Source organism: Helicoverpa armigera, chromosome 1, assembly GCF_030705265.1.
Source record: "Helicoverpa armigera isolate CAAS_96S chromosome 1, ASM3070526v1, whole genome shotgun sequence".
NCBI lineage: Eukaryota > Metazoa > Arthropoda > Insecta > Lepidoptera > Noctuidae > Helicoverpa > Helicoverpa armigera.
Genome location: NC_087120.1, coordinates 16702209 through 16725012, shown reverse-complemented (window position 1 = coordinate 16725012; position 22804 = coordinate 16702209). Strand labels below are relative to the sequence as shown.

Below are 22804 nucleotides of genomic sequence, written 5' to 3'. Positions count from 1 at the left end.
AATTAAATTGGTCAAATTAATTAGGTCCGGTGAAATTGTTGGTGAATGTTGCCAACGAGTGTTTGTGGCGTTGCTCAGCAGTAGCGACGAGCCAGTTAAATATTATGTTATAATAACGTCAATCATTTGAGTCAGTCGTGGTGGCCTAGTGGGTAAAAAACCAACCTCTCAAGTATGAGGGCGCGGGTTCCATTCCAGGTCAGGCAAGTACCAATGCAACTTTTCTAAGTTTGTATGTACTTTCTAAGTATATCTTAGACACCAATGACTGTGTTTCGGATGGCACGTTAAACTGTAGGTCCGGCTGTCATTGAACTTTGACAGTCGTTACGGGTAGTCAGAAGCCAGTAAGTCTGACACCAATCTAACCTGGGTTGAGGAGGTCAGATAGGCAGTCGCTTCTTGTAAAGAACTGGTACTCAGCTGAATCCGGTTAGACTGGAAGCCGACCCCAAGATAGTTGGGAACAAGGCTTGGAGGATGATGAATCGCGTCAATCATTTATCCAATATTTTTTATTTTATGGAAGAGGTACTGGTGTAGGGCAATTAAAATAAAAAGGGGTGCGATTCGAAATATTTTATTCATCTGAAGCCCATTATCACCGACAACATAAACGACATTTTTTCTTAAAACAACTGTTTACTTTGATTGTGAAAAAAGTAAACACTTGTTTTAAGAAAACTGATGTTTTTTGCCGTTGTTCTAAGACGCTTGGGAAACTTACTTTATGTCATTTTACTTAAGACTGCGTTCGCTTTGTAGACATTGCATTATTTCAAAACTTTATTTAAGCTCTCTCTGAAAATGACATTTGCAAAACAAAGATGGACTTTTCCCGCTAAAAAGAACAATCACGAAGTAATTTAACCTACTTATAAACAACACAATTTAATATCTATGTTGTTGTAGGTACAATGTTGAAAAAAATGACATCAGTCATTTGCGCAAGTTTTTTAATTTTAATTTTGTGTTCCCTTGACGTTGGCCTGAAGTTTAGCTAGGGCCTTATGAGTGACCTTAATATTTAATGGAGATGAATAGTTGTTTGCTGGTCCCGTACCTTTTGACATTACTAAGGCAACCATTATAAATCCTGGCTGGACTGTTTCGCCAACCATTAAGTTAATTTGTAGGAAAACCTTTAAAATATCTTTTAAGGTTTATAGTACCTGTTCGCAAGTTATTTGGGGTCAAAACAATTTGTTTTCTGCTTCCATTCCTCTCAAACAGATGTCATAAAAAGAAATGTAAAATCTACAGGGCCTTACTACAAAAACTTTAAACCCTGTTTTACACTTGTCTAATAAAATTTTGGCTGCAAAATGAACCATATGTCAACGTCATAATTTGTCATTTTTTTAGACAAGGCATAAACTGACGTTAAAAAGTTTTTGTGGTAAGACGGATAGTATCTTAATCAAAACTTATAGGGCAGAATAAATGAAGGTACTTACCTACCTTTTTCAAAATTCAAGTAGACTATACAGGGCGAGCTCCCGTGCCATAAACTCTGCCAACTACGCTACTAATTGCGTTTAAGTTCTTTGAATAAGTATATCTATTACTACCAATAAAATATAATAAAATAGTAGATAGCTATAAAACAAAGCCGCTATGCCCCTAGTTAAGGACATGTATTTTCATTAGGGCGAACACCACGATGGAATCCATTTTAATTCATAAATTATTCAATAGAAATGTGGCACTTGAGCTGCTACACAAATTCAAGCAATTTAAGACAATATTTAATGTTTGAACTGCGAAAGTATTTACCAAGTATATTATATAAGTCAGATCTAAAGATATCTAATATGCACTCTTTTGCAAAAAAAACGGGCACCTATGCGAAATCTTAGTTTTAAGGACTTTACGTGTACTTCAAAGGGTTTTAATGATTGTAGTATGTTTCTAGCATCATAAGAGTTAGCCGAAGATGCGTGAGAGTGTATTCTAAATTTGAATTTTGTACAATTGCTAAGAAATTGGTTAAACCTTGTTTTGGGCTAATTGCTAGCAGAAAGTTCGTCGGTGTTTTGAAAAGTTTTTGAAGTGATTTTCAGAAAAATGATAATGCAGTTTTAATTAATGATTAATGTACTTTTTTGTTAGATCAAAACATTTTTGAAAAACTATGCGGATTTGATAAAATTTTCACCTGCTCTAAATGGGATGGTGCCCGCTTTTTTTGCAAAAGAGTTTATTTTACATGATTGTCAAATGTTCATTACTAGATACCTCTACTAGTCGTGGAAAAAATTATATTTAAAAAAACATCCAGACGAATTGAGAAGCTGCTCCTTTTTTAAGTCGGTTTAAAATGTCCGATGAACTATCTATGCTATTCGATATATTCGTGTCGACAAAAAATGTGATGCGATTTTCACGTCTGGTCGTACTAACCCATACAAATCTCACCGTCGAGCCTACGTGCGGTGAATTTACAAAAAAAAAATGACTGCTGTAATACGTTTGTGGACAAGAAAACAAGCGAGCAAGCAAGTGAAACAAAATATTTGTTACTTGTCCATCTATAAGTCAACCATTAGATTACTGTTAAAAGTTCACTAACTCTCGTTTTCGCGACTTTTGAAATTGAATTAAAGGATTGTCAACAAAACATTCTAAGAAATGAATAAATGTAAGTAGCTGTAACCTTTATAGAACGGAACAATTAAGTCATTAAAAAAATCAAATAGGTCTATGAGAGCTCTTTCGAAACTTCAAGCTAGTTGCACGGTTCTAAAGAATGGGTCTCATAGGAAAAAGCCGGCCAGAAATTCCATTGATATTCTTTTCAAAAAACGACAGTTATTAGAGTAGTTTTCAAGCGGAATGTATAGATATATAGATGTATAGATATAACACGTTAACCAGCTGAAGAAAAAATACTTCACGTTTAGTTTACTCCATCCCCTATACGTATGTGCATTCAATTTCATTTAATGACCCATTTGTGATCCGAGTTTATACTAAACTTTTACCCTGAAGTATAAGTGATTATTCTGCTTGCAAGCGATAAAAAAGTCCCCTATATTATTGTGAGTAGATTTCAAAGCACTACAGAAACCTAAGGCTTAATATTAAGTACCCAAGGTTAACTCTTTTCAATAAGGAGGTTGTAAAATTTTCGGTTTTTACACATGTTTATAAACAATGGGGACTTAAACGCGCTGCTATATATAACGATATTTTTTTGTTTAGCAAACGTTTCGATTAATTTTTTTTGTATCTATTCCAGACATCTTAGAACACGCAAAATATTTTAGCTTGCGTATTTCCTCTTGCCGTGCATTGAGCTTGATTTCAAGACCGTATTGTCTCAATAATGTTTCAGAATATTTACTAATGACAGTCTTTGTTCCAGGATCCAACAAGTACTCGTCCGTGCTGCTACACGCAGATGAGATCATCTTCGTCAACCAGGTACATCAATTTCATAATAATAGTATAAGATCGTACAACAATATTGTAACAGGCTTGTGTCTATATAAAGTTGGAGATCCTTGTCTAAGGGTTAGTCAGGAGCCACCAGTCTTACCACAGATTGCCCAGGTACTTGGTTGGAGGAGGTCAGATTGGCAGTCGCTCCATCTAAAACACGTAGGTACTCAGCTGCATCCAGGACCCCAACATAGATTGGTAAAGGCTAAGCAGATGGTTACTATAATTGGAAACGTAATTGAATTAACTAAATGTAATGATAACCTGTCCAAAGTCTTATTTTTTACAATAAAAAGGACAAAATCATAGGATTAAAATGATTTGTACACCAATTCCATTTGGTACAACATAGAGCCCTGACATGTTTAATTTTAAAACCTTTCTGTAAACCTATGCTCACAAATAAATATATTGAATTGAATTAAATTGAATGGAATTGAAAATACTTTTATATTGTTTATCTTATTTCTTTGATCTGAGTTGTTTATGAAGACAAACATCTTCAAGTACATACATATGGTTTCCCCAGATACGTAGTTTTGAAACTGTTTTTACAAGGGATTTAAGAGAGCACCTGTAGAGCTTGACTCAACAGCTTTCAACATTTCCGCAAAAGCTTGTAAGCCTGTAAAGTTTAAGAGAAAAGCTACAAAGTGCTTTCATTGGGGCTTTTCTGAATTTTAAATAAGTACACTCAGTTGCTTTTGTAATAAAACTATTAATATAACTGTTGGGCTTGCATTTTAATGAACGTTCAAATTTTTTGTAATAGGAGCAACTTAAATTATTTCTATTCAAAACTACTTTTCGCTAACGGTTTCATATCATTTCACTATAATTTAGAAATTAGTTTAACTTAATTCGCTACAGGAAATAATATAGGAAAATAGTGTAAATCCATACTATCTGTAGGTAATACAAGAAGTAATTTCCTGGAATTGCATTGTGCTCTCGAATGCACTCGGTCCTCAGTACACAGTGGTGCACTTTAGTACCGAGTTGCATTCAGCAGTACGTGACTTGATCATGGTTGCTATTGCTTGGATACTGCGTAAACTATGAGTAGCTACACTACAAACTTTTTACTCAGCCGATAGTCGGTTATATGCCTGTTTTCACCAACAATCTCTTAATGTCACTTACTAAGTGTCACTTAGAATAGGGGCTCCCCAATAATATTCTTCCGCACCCTCTGTGGCCGTCATCCAGCGGCCATCCAGCGGCCATCCAGCGGCCGTCTCGAGGCTTGATTCTGTTCGGACAACAGACACCCCTAGTCTATCGCCCGCATGCCGCGCTTTCTCATTCTATTCACTATTGATTCTATTTCAGTTACATAAAACCTTTGACAGTGACTATGTAACTGCCTGCACTTAAATGCACTGGAAATGTAGTTAAGTTTTAACAGATTTCCAATAAAATTTGATATCACATCAAACGATTGGGATGTCACGCAAATCGGATTTACCCCGGTTTGATGCATTTTCAAAAACTTCCGCTGTGCAATACTGCTGTACAATGCTGTTGCCGATAAGAGCATCACTTACGTAAAAACTACATTATTTTTTAAGGAAATTGTGTAAACTAACGATTCTTTTTTTATTTCATTTAAAGTACTCGTGCATTACAGAACAAACAGTTGGTCGACAGTTGACGCAATGTTTTTCCAAAATTGTTTTTGTAACAAAATCTTGATTCCAATCAAAGTTTTCAGTCGGTCTTATACCGGCTAAATATCTTACTTTTGTAATGTGCGGCGTGCGCAATACCATTTAGCTTCATGCTGATTTATGAGCCCAAACATAAATCGGCCGACTAAAAGTTTGCAGTGCGAAATTGTGTGAACTTACGTTTATATTTACCGCAGATCCACAGGCATCGTCGACAGATCTATCTCTGAACTATGTGTTTTAATAGTTAGGTGTACTTAATAAACTATGTACATAAAACATTTAAAAGTTGTAGTTTTATTACCAGTCTCTTAATTTAGGTTGTTAAGAGAATGTTAATTAAGTTTTTTCATTTCAAATGGAGAATTAGGATCTAATTAAAGAATGAGATCAAATACTTAACTAAGTAGGTAGGTAGTGGGGCTAGATAAATTAATTATGCCTACGTACACCACCCGCTACAAAAATTGTACCTGTATATTTTTTGTCGTGTAGCTATTCGAATTTTGATACCTTTATGTAGGAACATAGCCGTCCCACGGTTTCACCTGCGTCCCGTTTGAACTATTGCCCGTACCGGGATAAAATATAACCTATGTTACTGGGCAAGAGTGGGCTTCCAACAGTGAAATATTTTTTCAAATCAGTTCATTAGTTTCGGCGTCTTTAGGGTACAAGCAAATAAAGAAGCGATAAAACGTTTTCTCTTCATTATAGGTATGAGAATAGAATAGAGTATACACATGGCATCTGTACCATATTTCTTGGTATACCTACGTTAATCTTATGTCATACTAGTCCTCCCTTACTTAACCCTTTTATGTTTCCTACTTAGCCATGCCTTCTGCAATCAATAATAATTAGTGATAGCTTTCTTTCATTGGTTGTTTCTTTGGAAAGACATCATTAGTAGAACTCGGAACAGAATGGAATCGTAATTAACGTTCCGCATGTCATGTATACCAATATCTAGGCGCAGCAAATACTGTTCCAAAAAGGTATAGTTTTTGAGCTCATTTGTAGGTACTAATAGTATGTTAGGCTTGTTCACGAGGTAGGTACGAGATGACAAATGATACATAGCAAAATGGGAGTCTTTTGAATTTTTTATCTATTTATATCCGAGTCTTTTGATAAAGCCATCTATGTGATTCAAGATTCTAAGAACACTGTTACGCTTAGGTCCCTTGATAAAATGTGTTCTTCACATTTGAGTAAGTACTTTTGATTTGCGAGTCAATATTTTAAACAGTATCCAACATCAGAACCTTTTTTATCGATGGCAAAAATCATCACATGAGCGGTGAGGGAGTGTCAGACTTTTACTGACTAAAATTCGAGTAATCGCGAAATAGGGTTCGCTAAAGTTTCAACGTCAACTTACAAAGAGTCGCCACGCGCTGTCAAGGGCTCGTTACGCCAGACGTTTTCGTGGCTTTCGTGAGATCACTAAAGGGTAAACTGTACCTACTAGCGAATGCCCATTCATGTTGTTTTGTAAACAATTGGTAACCGCAGAACAAAAGAAATCGGCCAAGAGCGGGTCGACCTCGCGCACGAAGGGTTCCGTACCAGAGCAAAAATTAGAAAAAAAAGTCACGTCTGTTGTATGGGAGCCCCCCAAAATATTTATTGTATTCTAGTTTTCAGTATTTGTTGTTATAGCGGCATCAGAAATACATCATCTATGAAAATTTCAACTCTATAACTATCACGGTTCATGAGATACAGCCTGGTGACAGACGGATGAACGGACAGAGGAGCGAAAACAATGGGGTCCCGTTTTACCCTTTGGGTAATTCCTAATGACGTTTAAAATAAGCGCGACTGATTTTGCCGCTAGGAATATGTCTTGACTTATACTCTCGGTTTTCACCGCCAGTGTGGAAGCGCCGTAACGTGTCAGTGTGAGACCCGTAATAATTAACGGTAGCCACCGTTAAGACGCGGGTGGGTAAACTTCAACCTCTCAGTTACTTGGCATTTGGTTATGACTTGTAATTTTACCGTTGCAAGAGTTTGTTCTCCCTCTGGGAGCGAAGCTTGCAACACAAGCTACTTCTAACTTGTCTTCGCTTTTCATGAGTAGCTTTTGTTCACAACTAAACATGAAAAGGGTACCTACGTAAGTCTTTAAAATGAGTAGCTTACACGCAGTTAGGTTTTGACACATGATTTGAGTTTTTAAAATATCAGCTAGAAATGAAGTGTTTTAATAAATAAGTTCTACCAATATTCAAGTAAAATACTTACAGTAATAGTAACGACATACGAGTACATTATTACCGCGTATAGCGGAGACAATAACAGAGTTAATAGATCATTTGTGAGCTAAGTATATATCTACTTCATTATCTGTCACGCTAATTGCGCTTCAGCTCCGAATATTATTTGCATCTGCACTGAATATCTTAATAAATGAACATCTGATGGGTAATGGTAAAGTAAACCAAGTGTTTAACGTACTCAATACGTCGATTCAATCAAAGAAATAAAGGTCTTTTATACCACTGTGTAAATTGTCCAGAAGGTTCTTGATTGCTTCTCAAAACACTGAGGATTGGTTTTAGATGACTAAACGCCAGCTTCACCGGTGACTGTTAAAGTCCCTGATAGCCTATAGGAACTTATCTGACGGATACACTATAACTTTTTCACAGGTCTGATGATGATTCACAAAAATCATTTGGCAAAATACTTTGGAAAGAAAATTTAAAATTAAATAAAACAGAAATCTTTCAGAATTTTTCTTACATTCAAGAACATAATAATGCAAGCATTTTATGGGGGCTAAAATAACGCCATATATCGCGCAAAGATTCAACGGACAGGTTTTATAGCTGGGATCGCTAACAAATAGGATTCGAGGCTTGCAGTCAAAGCCGGTACAAGCCCCGCCTTATGAATATTTATGACCGATACCGAAATAGTTAATTATTATTGCGGATTTTACTGAATTGGAAATTTCATAGATATTTTATAAACTACTAGCGATCCGCCCCGGTTTCACACGGGGCGTAACAGTATTTCCCCACTATTTGATACTCTATGTGATAAAAAAAAACCGCATGAAAATTGGTTGCGTAGTTTTGAAGATTTAAGCGTACAAAGGGACATAGGAACAGAAAAAGCGACTTTGTTTTATACTATGTAGTGACTAGCGATCCGCCCCGGTTTCGGGTGCACTATTTAATGTGTTACATGTTATGATGCATATAAACCTTCCTCTTGAAACACTTTACCTGATTTAAAAACCGTATGAAAATCGGTTGCGTAGTTTTAAGATTTAAGTGTACAAAGGAATATAGAAAAGGCGACTTTGTTTTATTCTTCCAATGAAGCGATGTACGTTCAGAAAAAAACTGGTTAAACTTCAATCTACACTCACATAATAAAGAGGTACCATTTTTGTACCCTTACTGGTCCGAAACTATTGAATCGATTTGAAAAAATCTTTATAGATATAAAATACATAAATTATAACCTCGATCCTATATGCACAGATACCAGATCTATATATAAATTCATACGTTCTGCAATAACCTGAATTTATTAGACCAATATCGTACAATTTATCCTTTTCATCAGCAATGTTTGCAACCATTAACTTTTCGTTCATAAGTATAGTAATTTACAAGACTTTTCCTTTTAACTTCGTTCTTGAAGGGCTCAGAAGCCGTTTGAACAGACAATGCTGGGGGACAGCTAATAACCGAAGTAATTATTCTTGGGGTCCATCACGAAAGCACGTGATTTGTATACAAAAATTGGCGAAATATTAACCAACGTAAACAACGGGAACTGTTTGTGGGAAACAAAATAAAATATAGAACAAGAAAATTGGGTAAATAAGGGTAACTAAGCTTTTTGACCTATGTTTTTTCGTGATCGATACAAAAGAATTCGTATTACCCAAGCCCCTTGGGGGAAAACGCTGGTGGAAGCTAGTTGTCTTCAAAAGATTTTAAAAACTATGACTGTATTACACAAAAAAATATTATATTTCGACGCCTATCCTACTGTTTACAGCACAAAAGTCTCCACCGGTCTTCACACAGATTTTCAAGTGACGAGTATAGAACAATGACACTTACTCCTCCTTTTGAGCTCGAGCCACAAGACACAAGTTTGTAGCTCAACGTCGACTGCCACAATGTAAAGTTACTTTTTAGGGTTCCGTACCCAAAAGGTAAAACGGGACCCCATTGTTTTCGCTCCTCTGTCCGTCCGTCTGTCACCAGGCTGTATTTCATGAACCGTGATAGTTAGAGAGCTGAAATTTTCACAGATGATGTATTTCTGTTGCGGCTATAACAACAAATACTGAAAACTAGAATTAAATGTATATTTTGGGGGGCTCCCATACAACAAACGTGATTATTTTGTCCGTTTTATAAATAATGGTACTGAACCCTTCGTGCGCGAGTCCGACTCGCATTTGGCCGGTTTTTGTCAATAAATATTATAAAAAAAATATTTTGTGGTCTGTAGACCTCTTGTCTGACGCTTCAGATCCTCGCTTGTAAAGCCAGGAGTTCTGCAGTAACCGCACAGATCTGTTGTTGTAAGCCGATGGCTCTTTATTATTGAAGGTCCGGATCGATCCGGATAAACCGGACTTGCGGCCGGAATACAGGATTTATACAAACAGAACCAAATATGCCTGTTTCATAGGCTCGTAGTATACTGAATATTAATTATTAGTAGCCCGACTATGGAATAGAGGAGTGCAAATATCAGAAGATGTGTTAGTTAAATTAATTTGGAGCTGGTAGATGTAATTGTGTTTTTAACTATATTGATATTAACGGGTTTTGTGCTTAACTCTTGACCAAAAAGTTTTTTTTATGCGTTGATAACTCGAAAAAACATTTGTGGTCTTACTAAAAAGCAGTTAAACGTTCGACATATGTGTTTTAGATGTATGGATTTAGGACTTCCACAAGCCAAGTTTTTCAATTGAATCAGTAATCTTTCCGAAAGTAGAATATGTACACAAAACGTATAGAAATACACGTAGCAATATCTGAATTTCCATACGATCTAAGACTAGGGACATAGCTACGTTATGTCTGTGTTGATGCAACAATCCGCTACGAACTTTATGTCTGCTCTACATACATTTCGTGACTGCGACGGCGTTGCACCTAAGGTTACAAAGGATGACAATAATTCATTCGATTGTTCAGTTTCTTTGGCATTCATTTTATAATAAATAAAAACCAGTAACAATCACTACAAAGCACTATGCTTGGGCTTATCTTTTGTCACCCTCGGCTAAAAATTGTATAACCATATTGAAAAAGGTAGTTGGATCCTGAACATGCAGATTGTGGCCGACGTCTTCTATGTACCGCAGAACAGCTTTGGGAAAAAACTGTCTGATCCCGGTTATGTCTTCAGGTCTGAAATAAATAGTTATTGCTTTAACTTTCTCGTATACAGTCAACGAATAGGTGGCCAATTTAATATAAGCCTTACGGAATAAAGCTTGATTCAGAACCGCCGATGAATAACACAGGACCCTCGAAAGTTCTTCCTCTCAAAGCCTCTGTAGGAAAATCGGCGACGTGATGAAAATCCTTCAATAAGGTCTGAACATTGCACTCCCATCCGAAACTATTATCAGGCAACTTTCCAATATTCCTTAACACGAAATACATGCTTTCTTCGCGTTTGAATAAATGGTGTTTCAGTATTATAGATTTAGCTTGCATTTTTGCACTAGCCAAATCTTTCCCTTTAAAGTCCATGGCCGACATTACTTCTAAGACATGCGGAAAGAATTTTTTTAGGCTTTGGCAGGTCGAGACCGGTGATATATCTATTACGATCTGCCTTGCTATTTTGGATGGCTGCAAACAAAAATATGTATGAGACTGAAAGAAGCTTCAAATGGAATGTTATATTTCGTCCTCCTGTCGACATCGATGGAGCTATCCTTGCATCGGCATGAGGAGCCTGCCGAGGCAGTGTCTCATGAAAATAGAATCCTTAATTGAACAAGCCCGTGGATACTGTGGATTCCAAATCACAATCATACCTCTGTCAAGGCCAAGACCATTGCAGTTCTGCCTCCCATGCTGTGGCCCATAATGACACTTTTTTTAATATGTAACTTTTTAATTAGCTTGCAGACATCAGCTGCCAGATCGAGGTAGGTATGGGAATCAGTGTGGGGGCTCCCGCCATGGTTACGAGCGTCCACTGCTATCACAGTTCTATATGTGTGACATGCTATTCTATTACTGACGGTGTGCCAATTTCTCTTGCCGCCCAGGAAGCCATGGAGCACTATTATAGGCACAGTATCAGGTGTGAGACTGGGACCATACAGCTTATACACCAGATCCACCGCTTTCGCTCTACTTAGATCTGTACAAGTCCTAAGTCTTCTTTTGAAACCTACACAATGATTTAGTCTTAAAGCATTTATTGCTAATTGAGTATTCATTTCGTATCCATCTTTATTAACAAAAAAGTGAAATTTACTTGATTTTATAACACGAAATTATTAACTTGCTAATTTTCTTACGCCAAAGTAAATGTCAAATTGCAATTTTATGCCATATGTCATGTGCTCTGACCAGCGATCATCAATTTGTAATTCTATATCTATGGCTAAGTAATGTGTAGGTTATTTGACGATATTAAAGCATTCGTAAGCTGGACGCGAAGGTTTTCCATTCACATGACCTTAAACTGGTTACAAACATGTCGGTCTACATGGCGATCGTACTACTCAACATCTTATACTCCTACCAAATGATAAATTTTGGTTAAGGAATTCTACATAGATTATAATTATTCATTGACTATTTTTCCAGAGTAGAGTATAAAATGATAACACAAATGGAATAAATGTTGACAACGTTAGAACTTTAATCCATGTCCAAATTCCAGTACAGAAATCCAACAGGCTTAGATACATTGGTCGTACTCACGCGTATTTATTTAGGAGGGGTAAGTGGTTCAATAACGTTTAGGACTCGATGAACAGGTTACAAGACATTGTTAAGGCGAGCTGAAAGACCTTTACACTAAATGTCCGCCAAATATAGTTTGAAGTTGGTCCCCAAACTGAGTAACAAAGGTAGAAAATAGGGGACTATTAAAACAAAATACTGGCAAACCTCATTCAAAGCATTCAACATGATAGCCCTACCTCCAATGCTGTGGCCAACAAGAATACCTTTGTTGACAGCGAACTTCTTTATTAGATCGAAGATATCTTAAAAGCACCAAGCTTGGGCTTATCTCTTTTCAACGTCCGCTAAAAATTGTACAACCATATTAAAAAAGGCATTTGGGTCTTCAGCATGCACGTTGTGGCCGACATTTGGAATGTAGCGAAGAACAGCTTTGGGAAACAACTGTTTGATCCCGGTTATGTCTCCAGGTCTGAAAAAAATGGTACAGTTATTGCTTTAACTCTCTCATATACAGTCAACGAATAGATGAACAGCTTAATATAAGGCTCACGGAATAAAGCTCGATTCAGAACCACCGATGAATAGCACAGGACCCTCAAAAGTTCTTCCACTCAAAACGTCTTTAGGAAAATCGGCGATGTGATGGAAATCCTTCTTTAATGTTGGAACATTGCACTTCCATCCGTAAGTATTATTAGGTAACCTCCCAATATTCATTAAGATGAAGTAGACGCTTTCTGGATGTTCGAATAAATCGTTTTTCAATATAACATTTTTAGCTTCCTTTTGTGCATTAACCAAATCTTTCCCTTTAAAGTCGACAGAAGCCATTACTTCTAAAACCTTCGGAAAGAAATCTTTTAAACCAGTTGTGGTCGTGACCGGTGATATATCAGCTATGACCTGACTTGCTATTTTGGATGGCTGCAAACAAAAATATGTATGAAACTGAAGAAGCTTCAAATGGAATGTTTTATTACGTCTTAAATGCCCATGGAACACCGCACAATCATACCTCTGACAAGGACAAAACCATTGCAGTTCTGCCTCCCATGCTGTGGCCGATAATGATGCTTTTTTTGATAGCTAACTTTGTTATTAGCTTAGAGACATCAGCTGCTAGGTCGAGGTAGTTATGGGAATCAGCGTGCGGGCTGTCGCCATGGTTACGAGCGTCCACTGCTATCACAGATCTGTTTGTGTGCGAGGTTATTCTATTACACATGCTCTGCCAATTTCTCATGCTGCCCAGGAAACCATGGAGCACTATTATAGGCACAGTATCAGGTGTTAGGCTGGGACCATAGACTTTAAACACCAGATCCACCGCTTTCGATTTGTTTAGAATCGTCCTTATTATTGCTTTGAAACCTACACATTGATTTAGTTTTAAGGCATTTGTTCCTATTCGAGTATTCATTTCATGTTCATGTTTATTCACAGAAAAGCGAAATTTATTTAATTTGATAATTACATAAATAATGAATTAAAAATTTTCTTAGGCCAAAATCAATATCAAAATGTAAATAACTATCAAAATATCAAATTAAAATGTTATGTCATGTGTCATGTGCTCTTGTGCTCTGACCAGCGATCATCAATTTATATCTATGGTTTAGTATTGTGTAGGTTATTTGAGAAGGTTTTTATTTACTATTTTATATTCCACCGTTTAAAAACTACCTACCCCCAGTCGCCAGTCAGATTAGTTCTGCACTGCATTATCTATGGGAGATATGTAGGACAAGTTTGCAGTTTGTCTCAAGTACCCTCCTCGAATAGACTTCCAGCCCTCCAGCTACTTCAAGTGCTGCTCTACTTTCCTCTATCCAGCTTTGCTATGCAGTGTCATTATTCTCCTTCCATCTCCACTTTGATGGAGTCTAGAGTAGTATACTTTTGTCTGAGGCATTCATCCTTCCTGCCGGGGCTGATGGATTGAAAGAGTTAGCGCAACCCTTGTACATAAAGGTCCAGAAAGGACGTGGTGGGCCTTAGTCAGTAATAGTCTGACACTCCCTCACCCTGCGCTCACGGCGGGTCTCTTTGCCAACCACTCATTTGATGATTTTCCAAAGATTTTCCAGGATTAAGATCATTCCTTGTCTTCTTGGGTTGAGTTAAAAAAAATAATAGCAAAAATAAAACAAATGTTGACAACGTTAGAACTTTAATATAAATCCAAATTCCAGTGCACAAAATATCCAGCAAGCTTATTTTGGACGCACTCGTATTTATTTATTTACATTTCAACTATCTGCTTTGTCTATGCTAAAATGACAAACTATTATTTTGAATGCGTTACTTATTTTGCCTGTCAGATTCATGGTACTTACAACGTTGTTAAATTATATTTTTCTTAAATATGTAAATACTTGGACAATTCTTTGGAACATTGAAACTTTTCAGACGTGGCACATGCTAGGCAGTTTGCATCAATGCGTTGTAGTACAAGAATTGCATGACTGTGTCATAGAATGCGTTGGGGTTATGCGCATGCACGTTATGTCCAGCGCCCTGGATGTAGAACAGATGTGCATTCGGAAATAGCTGGTGGATCCCAGCCATGTCGTCCGGTCTGAAATCAAAAAGGGTGCAGAACATTGAATTCTATGTGGGTTTACAATAAAGTATATTTTCCCCCCTTTTCGCAAAAATTAACCCTTTCTCAGCCTCTATACTACCTGTACTAAATTTTTATCGGTTGAGTAATTTCAGCGTGAAAACGTGGCCGCTAGACAGAGCTACTTTCTCATAAAAAATGACAATATTATGTACTTTGTAGTGAAGTTAATTATAATGTAAATGGGATCTTACGGGAGTGCGTATGAGAGCTGGCCGCCCAGGAATAGCGTAGGTCCAAAATATTGTTTGTCAGGCACCGTTGGGAAAGACACGATTTTAGATATATTATTCTTCAAAGCTTCAAGATTGTATTTAAATCCCAATTTTGCATCTTTCAATTGACTTATATTCATAAGTATAAGTTGTAGATCCAGCTCATTTTGGAACAATCCAGATTCAAGGATTTTATTTCTAGCAGCTAGTTTAGCTTTGTTTAAATCGATGTCTTTAAATTCGATTTTGGACAAAACATCGATAGTCTTTGGATAGAAGTCCGCTAGGCCGTTTGGCATGGATACCGGCGAGGCATCTACTACGATCAAACTTGCTACCTTAGATGGCTGTAACAACAAAGAGATAAGGAATTATTTTGTTTTGAGTTTGTCTTGAACAGGAAACAGAGGATTAAGTTGTTCAGTAACGTTTAGGACTTGAAGAGCTGGTTACAAGACATTGTGAAGAAGAGCTGAATAACGTTTTAAATACTAAGTGTCCGCAAAATTAGAAGTCGGTATCCAAACTGAGTAACGCAGGCAGCAAATAAAGGACTACTACAACAAAAAACTGGCAAACCTCATTCAAAGCATACAGCATGGCCGTCCTGCCTCCCATGCTGTGGCCAACAAAAATACATTTGTCGACACCGAACTTCTTTATGAGGATGGACATATCTTCAGCTAGGTCATAGTAGCCATGTGAGAGGTCATAGGGACTGTCGCCATGGTTTCGAGCATCCACAGCGACGACTGTCATATTCGTGTTACCGGCCATCTTCTGACATATGCTCTCCCAATTCTTTTTGGACCCGAGACAGTCATGAAGCACGAAGATCGGTACACTGCTGGGCGTCGGACTGGGACCGTGAATTTTATATGCTGAATTCACTGGCCTTGTTTTGTTTCGGATTTGGGTAACACCCAAAACCAGGCTTTTTAAGCCAGTGTGTGGTATAACTCTCACTTTACTGATTTTGTTTAGGACATCCATTCCATGTTTATTTTTGTACCCGGTATAAAAAAAACTGTAAATTTTCTATTCTATTCTTCTTTATGGAACTGTAAATTTTGATGATTAAGTGCTCGATGTGTCAAGTTTTTGTCAGTTTGCTAGTTTTTCATCTGATGGTTAGAGAGCAATAGGAACTCATTCCTTAACAAAAAGTTTTGACGGTGAAACCAGCTTGTAACATGGATTTTATGAAAGGCTCGAAGGCTTCGTCTTCTAGTTCAGGTGCTGGAGGGAGTGTAAGATGCAAAATATGAGGACCTCATTCTGTAAATGTGACCTCTGAAAAGCATGCAGATTATATTTCTGAATGTTTTACTCCTGTGTAGTAAGTAATAAAATTCGACACCATGCGCAGAGTAGTCGCGATTGAAGACCGTTAGACTAACTGTCTGCCTTACTGCTGATTTTTCCTAAAATCAGACGCTCAAGCACTAATTGATTTGTTCTTTGCTACTTTCGGCTCTCGAGTTTTAAGTCAAGTCCTATAGAATTTCTATCAGTAGGTAAACCCCCATAAAAATGGGATAACGTGTGAAACTGCCCATATATATAAATCTCGATACTCACGGCTTTAATGCACTGCTAATGGTTAATTTAACGATCTCTGTGTGCACTTATCGTGTGGTCCACTTATCTTCTCCATTACTTGGAAATTGCTATGACAATATTGACATTGTAAAAGGGTTTTAGACCATTTGGCATTGGTACTTAGTTATATTTCTTTATACATCATGTAAGGTTCTTTCAATAACATGTTTGTTCCTTCAAGCCAGACGAGTACCAAAATGATCTTTGCATCACCTAAAAATGTCTATTAAAGTGTTAGCAACCCCTCATTTGCTTTCAGCAAGCGTGATCATTATTCGATCAGCTAATAAGTCTAAGAAAAAGCTATACTACTATCCTAAACAGGAAACATTTGTTTGTTTGTTTCTAAAGGCTTCGAAACCACTGATGCGATATAGAAAATTCTTCACCGTTAAAAAGCTATTTTATCCGAACACGGGCAAAAGATGGCCCAGCACGCGGGTGAAACCGTGGGAAAACTGCCAGTATAATAATATAATAGAAACATGTAATTTATTGCCGGAGGGTATTATGCTCAGTCAGTGTGCCATTTATCCGAACTGCTACAATAGGCAATGACATATTCATGCAAGCTTTCGACCGAAACGTTTGTAATTAGTCAATGTTTAGGAAACACATGATTTTGACGAATTCATGTGGACACCGAGCTAAATTATGCAGTTCATGCTATAATTACTATTCCTGTTGACAAAACTGAATAATGACTTTCTATTTATAGGTTCATGAATAAACTGATATGTATGAGTGTCATTATTTTATTCGCTTTGCTTTTAATCGTTTGTACAATCGAAATAATATGAGTGGTGTCTTTGACGCCAAGACTGTAGTAGACAGTCTGATCTCCCTGTAGACTAATACCTACAAAACGAAAGTAAAGCCTTCCACTATTAAGTTTTAATTTCCCTATCTTATCACCAATATAACCAACAAATATAGTATTACAATACCTACTCATTCACTTACAATTTACTCGTTTCTGAAAGCAGCAGTCGTTGTAGCCGCAAGGCCATTTAATTCGGCAACCTCGTTCCAGCCACTGCATTGTGTATGAAGGAGTTGGTAATAATACCCAATGTCCAGCTCTGACCTTCTCTCATTATTAATAGGTGGTAACTCAGAGATCGTAGCCTACTGAATTCTCTATAGCATTGCATTATTAATGGGCTTTCTTACGAATGTGGGTGATTTCGGTGCGTACTAACTATTTGCGGTTTTATTTGGGCAAATAGGTTATTCTATTTACCTTTACGTACTTGGTTAGTAATCTGATTTTCTCCTTTTAAGGGTCATTACATAATCATCTATGTAAGGTCTTCAAGTCTCATCACAGTTGGCTGAATATCTGTGTTTTACATGGAGTGACAATCTGAGCTACTCCAGCAACCCAGTAATACGGGAAAGTTAATAATCGTTGGTACTGAGGTTGTCAGACTTTCTTCCTTCTGACTACAAGTAACGACTACCGTTATCTCCTGAGTTTATTCCCAACTATATTGGGGACGGCTTCCAGTTTAAGCGGATACAGCTGAGCACCAGTGTTTAACAAGGAGCGACTGCCTATCTGACCTCTTCAACCATATGGGTAATATGGTTCACCAAAATACCCCTTAACCCATGACCCATAGCGGCTACCAAGGAGAAACATATTCTTCTTACTATGTGTGGCTATGTACTATGTATGTTCAGCTACCAACATTAGTAGGTAATTCACTAACTTAACCCTATCTTGTCCGCAGCGCTTCGAATGGGCAGTGGTCCGCCCGATAGACCCCGGCGAGGTGGTGACTCTGCACCTACTGTCGCGTGTCCGCTGGGGCACCCCTCGCGTGCTGGGAGTCTACCGCCTGGGGTTGCAAATCGTAGTCTCTGACGGACAGCTGTCCATCACCGACACGCTCGTCGATGACAGGAATAAGCCTGTGCCGGTAAGTCAATATCTATATTATATCTATTAAAACTCACCTTTCCAAACCCAATGTTTAGACTCGGTTCGGACTATTTAGAAGATGATTTATGTGAAATTTTACAAAATCGATACGTGATAGGTAGGTCGTTATAACGTGTTTGTAACAATGAACGTTTTTGAACAATAAAAAAATAAGTATTTTAATCAGAAACAAAAACATATTATTTTATGACTTAAATTGTTCACATTGTTTAGACATAGGTAAATAACAAATAATCTCAGTAAAAAATGCAACAGATGTGCGTGTTTCTAGCTGTTCCTTCTAAAACCCAATTCTTGAAAAGTGCAACGTGTTTTATCGGTATACTGGCCTATAAAGCTTAATTTTCCATCAGGTTGAAATAAACCCAGATTAAAAAAGAAATCATCATCCTCCGAGCCTTTTTCCCAATCATGTTGGGGTTGGCTTCCAATCTAACCGGATTCAGCTGAGTACCAGTGCTTTACAAGAAGCGACTGCCTATCTGACCTCCTCAACCCAGTTACCTGGGCAACCCGATACCCCTAGGTTAGACTGGTGTCAGACTTACTGGCTTCTGACTACCCGTAACGACTGCCAAGGATGTTCAATGACAGCCGGGACCTAAAGTTTAACGTGCCATCCGAAACACAGCCAATGATGTCTAAGATATACTTAGAAAGTACTTACAAACTTAGAAAAGTTGCATTGGTAATTGCCTGACCTGGGATCGAACCCGCGCCCTCATACTTGAGCGGCTGGACCCTTATATACCCACTAGGCCACCACGACTTAAAAAAGAAAATTACGATAATTTTTTATTTAGGAGTACTCGTTAAATAATTATATTCAAGTCGATAGATCCTACTAAACGTAAATATGAATAGGTATACCTGGTCACAGAAACAGGAATTCTACATGACAACCGAAACCACATACAAAGTGATATGACGTCAATATCCGTCCATTAGAATAAGTAAACAAATTAATCAACTTCATAGCACTTTCATTATAGGCTCGGTAGCTGTTTAAAAGTTAGCTGTCATTGTTCACCACAGTGCACGTTGTTACACGTCAATTTGAAACTGTTCACTATACTGAACCATTTATAAATCTGTTTATAATCATCGGCAAGAATATTGAGCCCTGACCTTCACCTGCGCAGAAGTGATTTATTGGTTTATTGCCATAAGTGTACAGTGCGCAAAGCGATCCAAACTCTTCCGCCGAGAGCTCATTATCCGTGCCGATAACTATAAAATATGTTTTGTTCATAAGGATGCCCAAATGACCGAGATTGCGTTCTCATCTCATGTTGAATTAAACTATGTACTAAGGTAAGTTTGCGCAATTAATTCGGTGCTGAAATCCTCTGAAAAGCCGAGCGAATATTATGAAAAACTTTGTCCGTTGTAAGCTGTAAAACCAGACTGACGTTGAATGATGTTTTAGGGCCCTTCAGGATTATTCCTGAGATAAATTTTTGTAGAAGAAAAGCTGGCTTATATTCCCATTTCCACAGAGAATTAACGGTAGTCTGTTCTTTAATACTGCAGTGTATTATAGAATGTCTTCTAAATTATATGAAATTCATACTTATCAGTGTCCAGTGAATTTGATTTGTTATGATATGATATGTTAAAGTTTGAGACTTTACTGCATGCCAAATAACGGTTTTCGATTAGAAAATTAACATATGGAAATAAAAACACCATAAGTACTTTAGGACCAGAAGAGTATGGAAGAAGAAAAATACTGCGCATAAAAAAATGAGTAAAGGGCAGGAGGATAATGATGATGATGATGAAGTACTTAGGAAATCTAAACTCCATCTTGAATTGATTGTTATCACATACTTAACAGAAAATATTCAAAACATCAAGGGAAAAATATTCCTCTGTGCGATGTGAAGACATTTAAAATGATTGCATGTTCAAGCATTCCCTGGACGATATTTGAACGTATTCAACTTTCCTTTCAAATTCCTCACACGCTTACATGTTAGGTTCTATAGAAATATATGAACTTTTAACATACATAACATAGTTTATGTAGCCATGTGTGAATGGATTACGCAGTTAGTGAATTTCAATGGATTTCGCTTCTAAGAATGAGCATTGTTGACTCGAAGCGATGCGTAGTATTTTCCAACTTATTTTTTTGCGTTTCAGTAGATTATTGTACTTATTTATGAATAGTTTTATCATACAGTGGTTTTTCTAGATCGTGGTAGGTCGTTGAAGGTCTCTCGACTTCATTTTAAAATCTTAACTTATAAAATAAGCTTAATAATAGGCGCGATGACCGAGTTAAAAAATAGTTAATCTAATTAGTCCGCCGTTTAGTATACCAAAAATTTTGGGCACGTATTTTTTATTTTAACAGAACATTGAATATATACGTAGATATACGCAACGAAGGTTGAGAGCGGGAGTACGTAACGTCATATCTATGTAAAATTTGTACTCAAAAGTGACGGAACAGAAAATCGTGTTGTATCTTCGTTGTTATTTGCTTGTGAGAGAAAAGAATACATGCCTATTATTTTAGGGTTTATCTAAAAGACGGAATTATTACTTTTTTTCATTCACCATGCCTATTTTTGATAACACGAAGATCCTACAAACCCCGTATATATTTGTGCTCGATTACAGAAATATACCTATAAAATATAAAGAAAGACATACATATAACAAGGACATTTGGCTGCAGAAACATGTTCTGTCATGCGAGTGTCGGGTAAGACGAAAGTACGATACATTTTTAGGGTTCCGTACCCAAAGGGTAAAACGGGACCCTATAATTTTCGCTCCTCTGTCCGTCCGTCCGTCCGTCTGCCACCAGGCTGCATCTCATGAACCGTGATAGTTAGAAAGCTGTTTTCACAGATGATGTATTTCAACAACAAATACTGAAAATTAGAATTAAATAAATATTTTGGGGGCTCCAATACAACAAATGTGATTTTTTTGTTCATTTTTGCTCTGGCACGGAACCCTTCGTGCGCGATTCCGACTCGCACTTGGCCGGTTTTCCGTTTCTTTTGCTTCGTACTTACATTGTGATTGCCTTAATACTGTTTCGGTTCAAAGGTATATAATATTTGTAAAGATATAATGCTATGTAAGTATTTATGGGATTTCTTTACATGCCTTTTCTTTTTGTATAAACACGACTTCTTCAAAGTAAAGAAAATAAGGGAAAGGCAGGTAATATTACGTATATTTCATTGTGAAAACATTTCAATGAAAATACAATAATTATACGAAAATATAACCATTTTAATTCAATACATAAGCTTTTAGGTTAAATATTAAAAAAAACGGCAAAGTGGGAGCAGGATTCGCGACCGAAGGGTTCCGTTACTTCATCGTAATAATTGTTACTTGGGATACACTGTGGTGACGCCGGACGGACGGACAGACGGAGAGCGAAGGCTTAGTAATTGTAGCTTTACCCCAAGCTAAAAAGTAAAAAAAAAACAATTGAAAGGTCACCTGGAAGCTTTAGTGAGCTTTCTTTCTATTCTTCTCTTTTCTTCTAAACTGTCTCGTAAGTCCCAGCTCAGTAGCATTACAACGGTTTAAAAGTATTTTCTCACACATTCAGTATAATATGTACAACAATATAAATTTAAAAAATCCTTTTGTCGTCCGAAACGGCTTAACAATGTCACAAAGTGTACTGCAATACACGTGTCTGTCATTCTTTGACGGGACCTTTGAAAACAACATCTGAAAAAAAAAATGAAAAACTTTCTGTAAAATAAAAAAAATAGGAACCGTACCACGCGAACACGTTTCCATAAGAAATAGAAATAATGTAGTATTATTATACCGTAGCGATTACACACGAAAATATTTGAATAATGATCAAGAACAATACATTGAACGTATAATTATTTACTTCGTGTTTTTTGTTTAACACGTTATTATTTTTCATAATTGGTCAATTAAGAAGGCTGAAAACGTCATAACGTTACCTCGTCATAGGGTACGTGAACCCTATAATTTTTTTTAAATAATAACGGACTCTGACACATGCACATACAATGTTACAATCACGGAGGAAAGAAAGATATCAGAGATGCTAAAGAAGGTAGGTCAGGCGCCTTCATGTAGGTCAAGTAACTTCAGTACGTACGGTAGGCGTGATCAGTTACTAGCGAGTAGTTCAAGTTCCTTATCAAATCAAAACCAATCTGTCGAAATGACTGGATAGAAGGCGTGTAAGGGCCGAGCTAGTAACGTTCCTCGTCGACCGAACACCCGCATTTGAGCACGCTACTTTCTTAGGAGATTTTGCGTTATGACATCTCCGCTAGTCATTGTGTTCTCCATGGTTCCAGTGAATAAGGGCAGGTTATGTTAATAATAGGTTATTGTCATTCAAA

General features: G+C 37.2%; 3 protein-coding genes across 5 annotated transcripts in view; 1 reads left to right on the top strand and 2 right to left on the bottom strand.

Annotated features, from left to right (window-relative positions):
- The window catches only part of LOC110372475 (otoferlin), a 117094-nt gene that overhangs the window by 24436 nt on the left and 69854 nt on the right, over positions 1-22804 (top strand). Inside the window, exons 2-3 of the mRNA XM_021329223.3 lie at positions 3368-3426; positions 18223-18411. Coding sequence (XP_021184898.3) covers positions 3368-3426; positions 18223-18411 — 248 coding nt within the window. The remainder of the gene's footprint in view (positions 1-3367; positions 3427-18222; positions 18412-22804) is intronic.
- LOC110372477 (sn-1-specific diacylglycerol lipase ABHD11) lies at positions 10307-13569 on the bottom strand. 3 transcript variants are annotated; one of them, XM_064036458.1, is made up of 4 exons: positions 13062-13569; positions 12597-12970; positions 12307-12515; positions 10836-10969 (listed from the first exon to the last, which is right to left on the bottom strand). In XM_064036458.1, the coding sequence occupies exons 1-3, from the start codon at positions 13464-13466 to the stop codon at positions 12368-12370; spliced, it is 927 nt and encodes a 308-aa protein (XP_063892528.1). In that variant the 5' UTR covers positions 13467-13569; the 3' UTR covers positions 10836-10969; positions 12307-12367. The 3 variants fall into 3 exon arrangements, with proteins under 3 accessions (XP_021184901.3, XP_063892528.1, XP_063892527.1); XM_064036457.1 differs by having other exon boundaries at positions 10844-10969; positions 12280-12515; XM_021329226.3 differs by lacking the exons at positions 12307-12515; positions 12597-12970; positions 13062-13569 and adding exons at positions 10307-10519; positions 11158-11690 and having other exon boundaries at positions 10596-10969.
- Positions 14200-15987, bottom strand: LOC110372476 (sn-1-specific diacylglycerol lipase ABHD11). The gene is made up of 3 exons (XM_021329224.3): positions 15464-15987; positions 14864-15231; positions 14200-14624 (listed from the first exon to the last, which is right to left on the bottom strand). The coding sequence occupies exons 1-3, from the start codon at positions 15875-15877 to the stop codon at positions 14468-14470; spliced, it is 939 nt and encodes a 312-aa protein (XP_021184899.3). The 5' UTR covers positions 15878-15987; the 3' UTR covers positions 14200-14467.

Excerpts from the sequence above, each read along its gene's own strand:
- LOC110372476 (XM_021329224.3), bottom strand. The coding sequence starts at position 15,877 with ATGGATGTCCTAAACAAAATCAGTAAAGTGAGAGTTATACCACACACT. Across the intron at positions 15,232-15,463 it reads TGCTGTATGCTTTGAATGAG|CCATCTAAGGTAGCAAGTTT; the intron begins GTTTGCCAGTTT and ends TTGTTGTTACAG. Across the intron at positions 14,625-14,863 it reads CAGCTCTCATACGCACTCCC|ACCGGACGACATGGCTGGGA; the intron begins GTAAGATCCCAT and ends TTTTGATTTCAG.
- LOC110372477 (XM_021329226.3), bottom strand. The coding sequence starts at position 11,568 with ATGAATACTCAATTAGCAATAAATGCTTTAAGACTAAATCATTGTGTA. Across the intron at positions 10,970-11,157 it reads TGGTCTTGGCCTTGACAGAG|CCATCCAAAATAGCAAGGCA; the intron begins GTATGATTGTGA and ends TTTTGTTTGCAG. Across the intron at positions 10,520-10,595 it reads TCTGAATCAAGCTTTATTCC|ACCTGAAGACATAACCGGGA; the intron begins GTAAGGCTTATA and ends TATTTATTTCAG.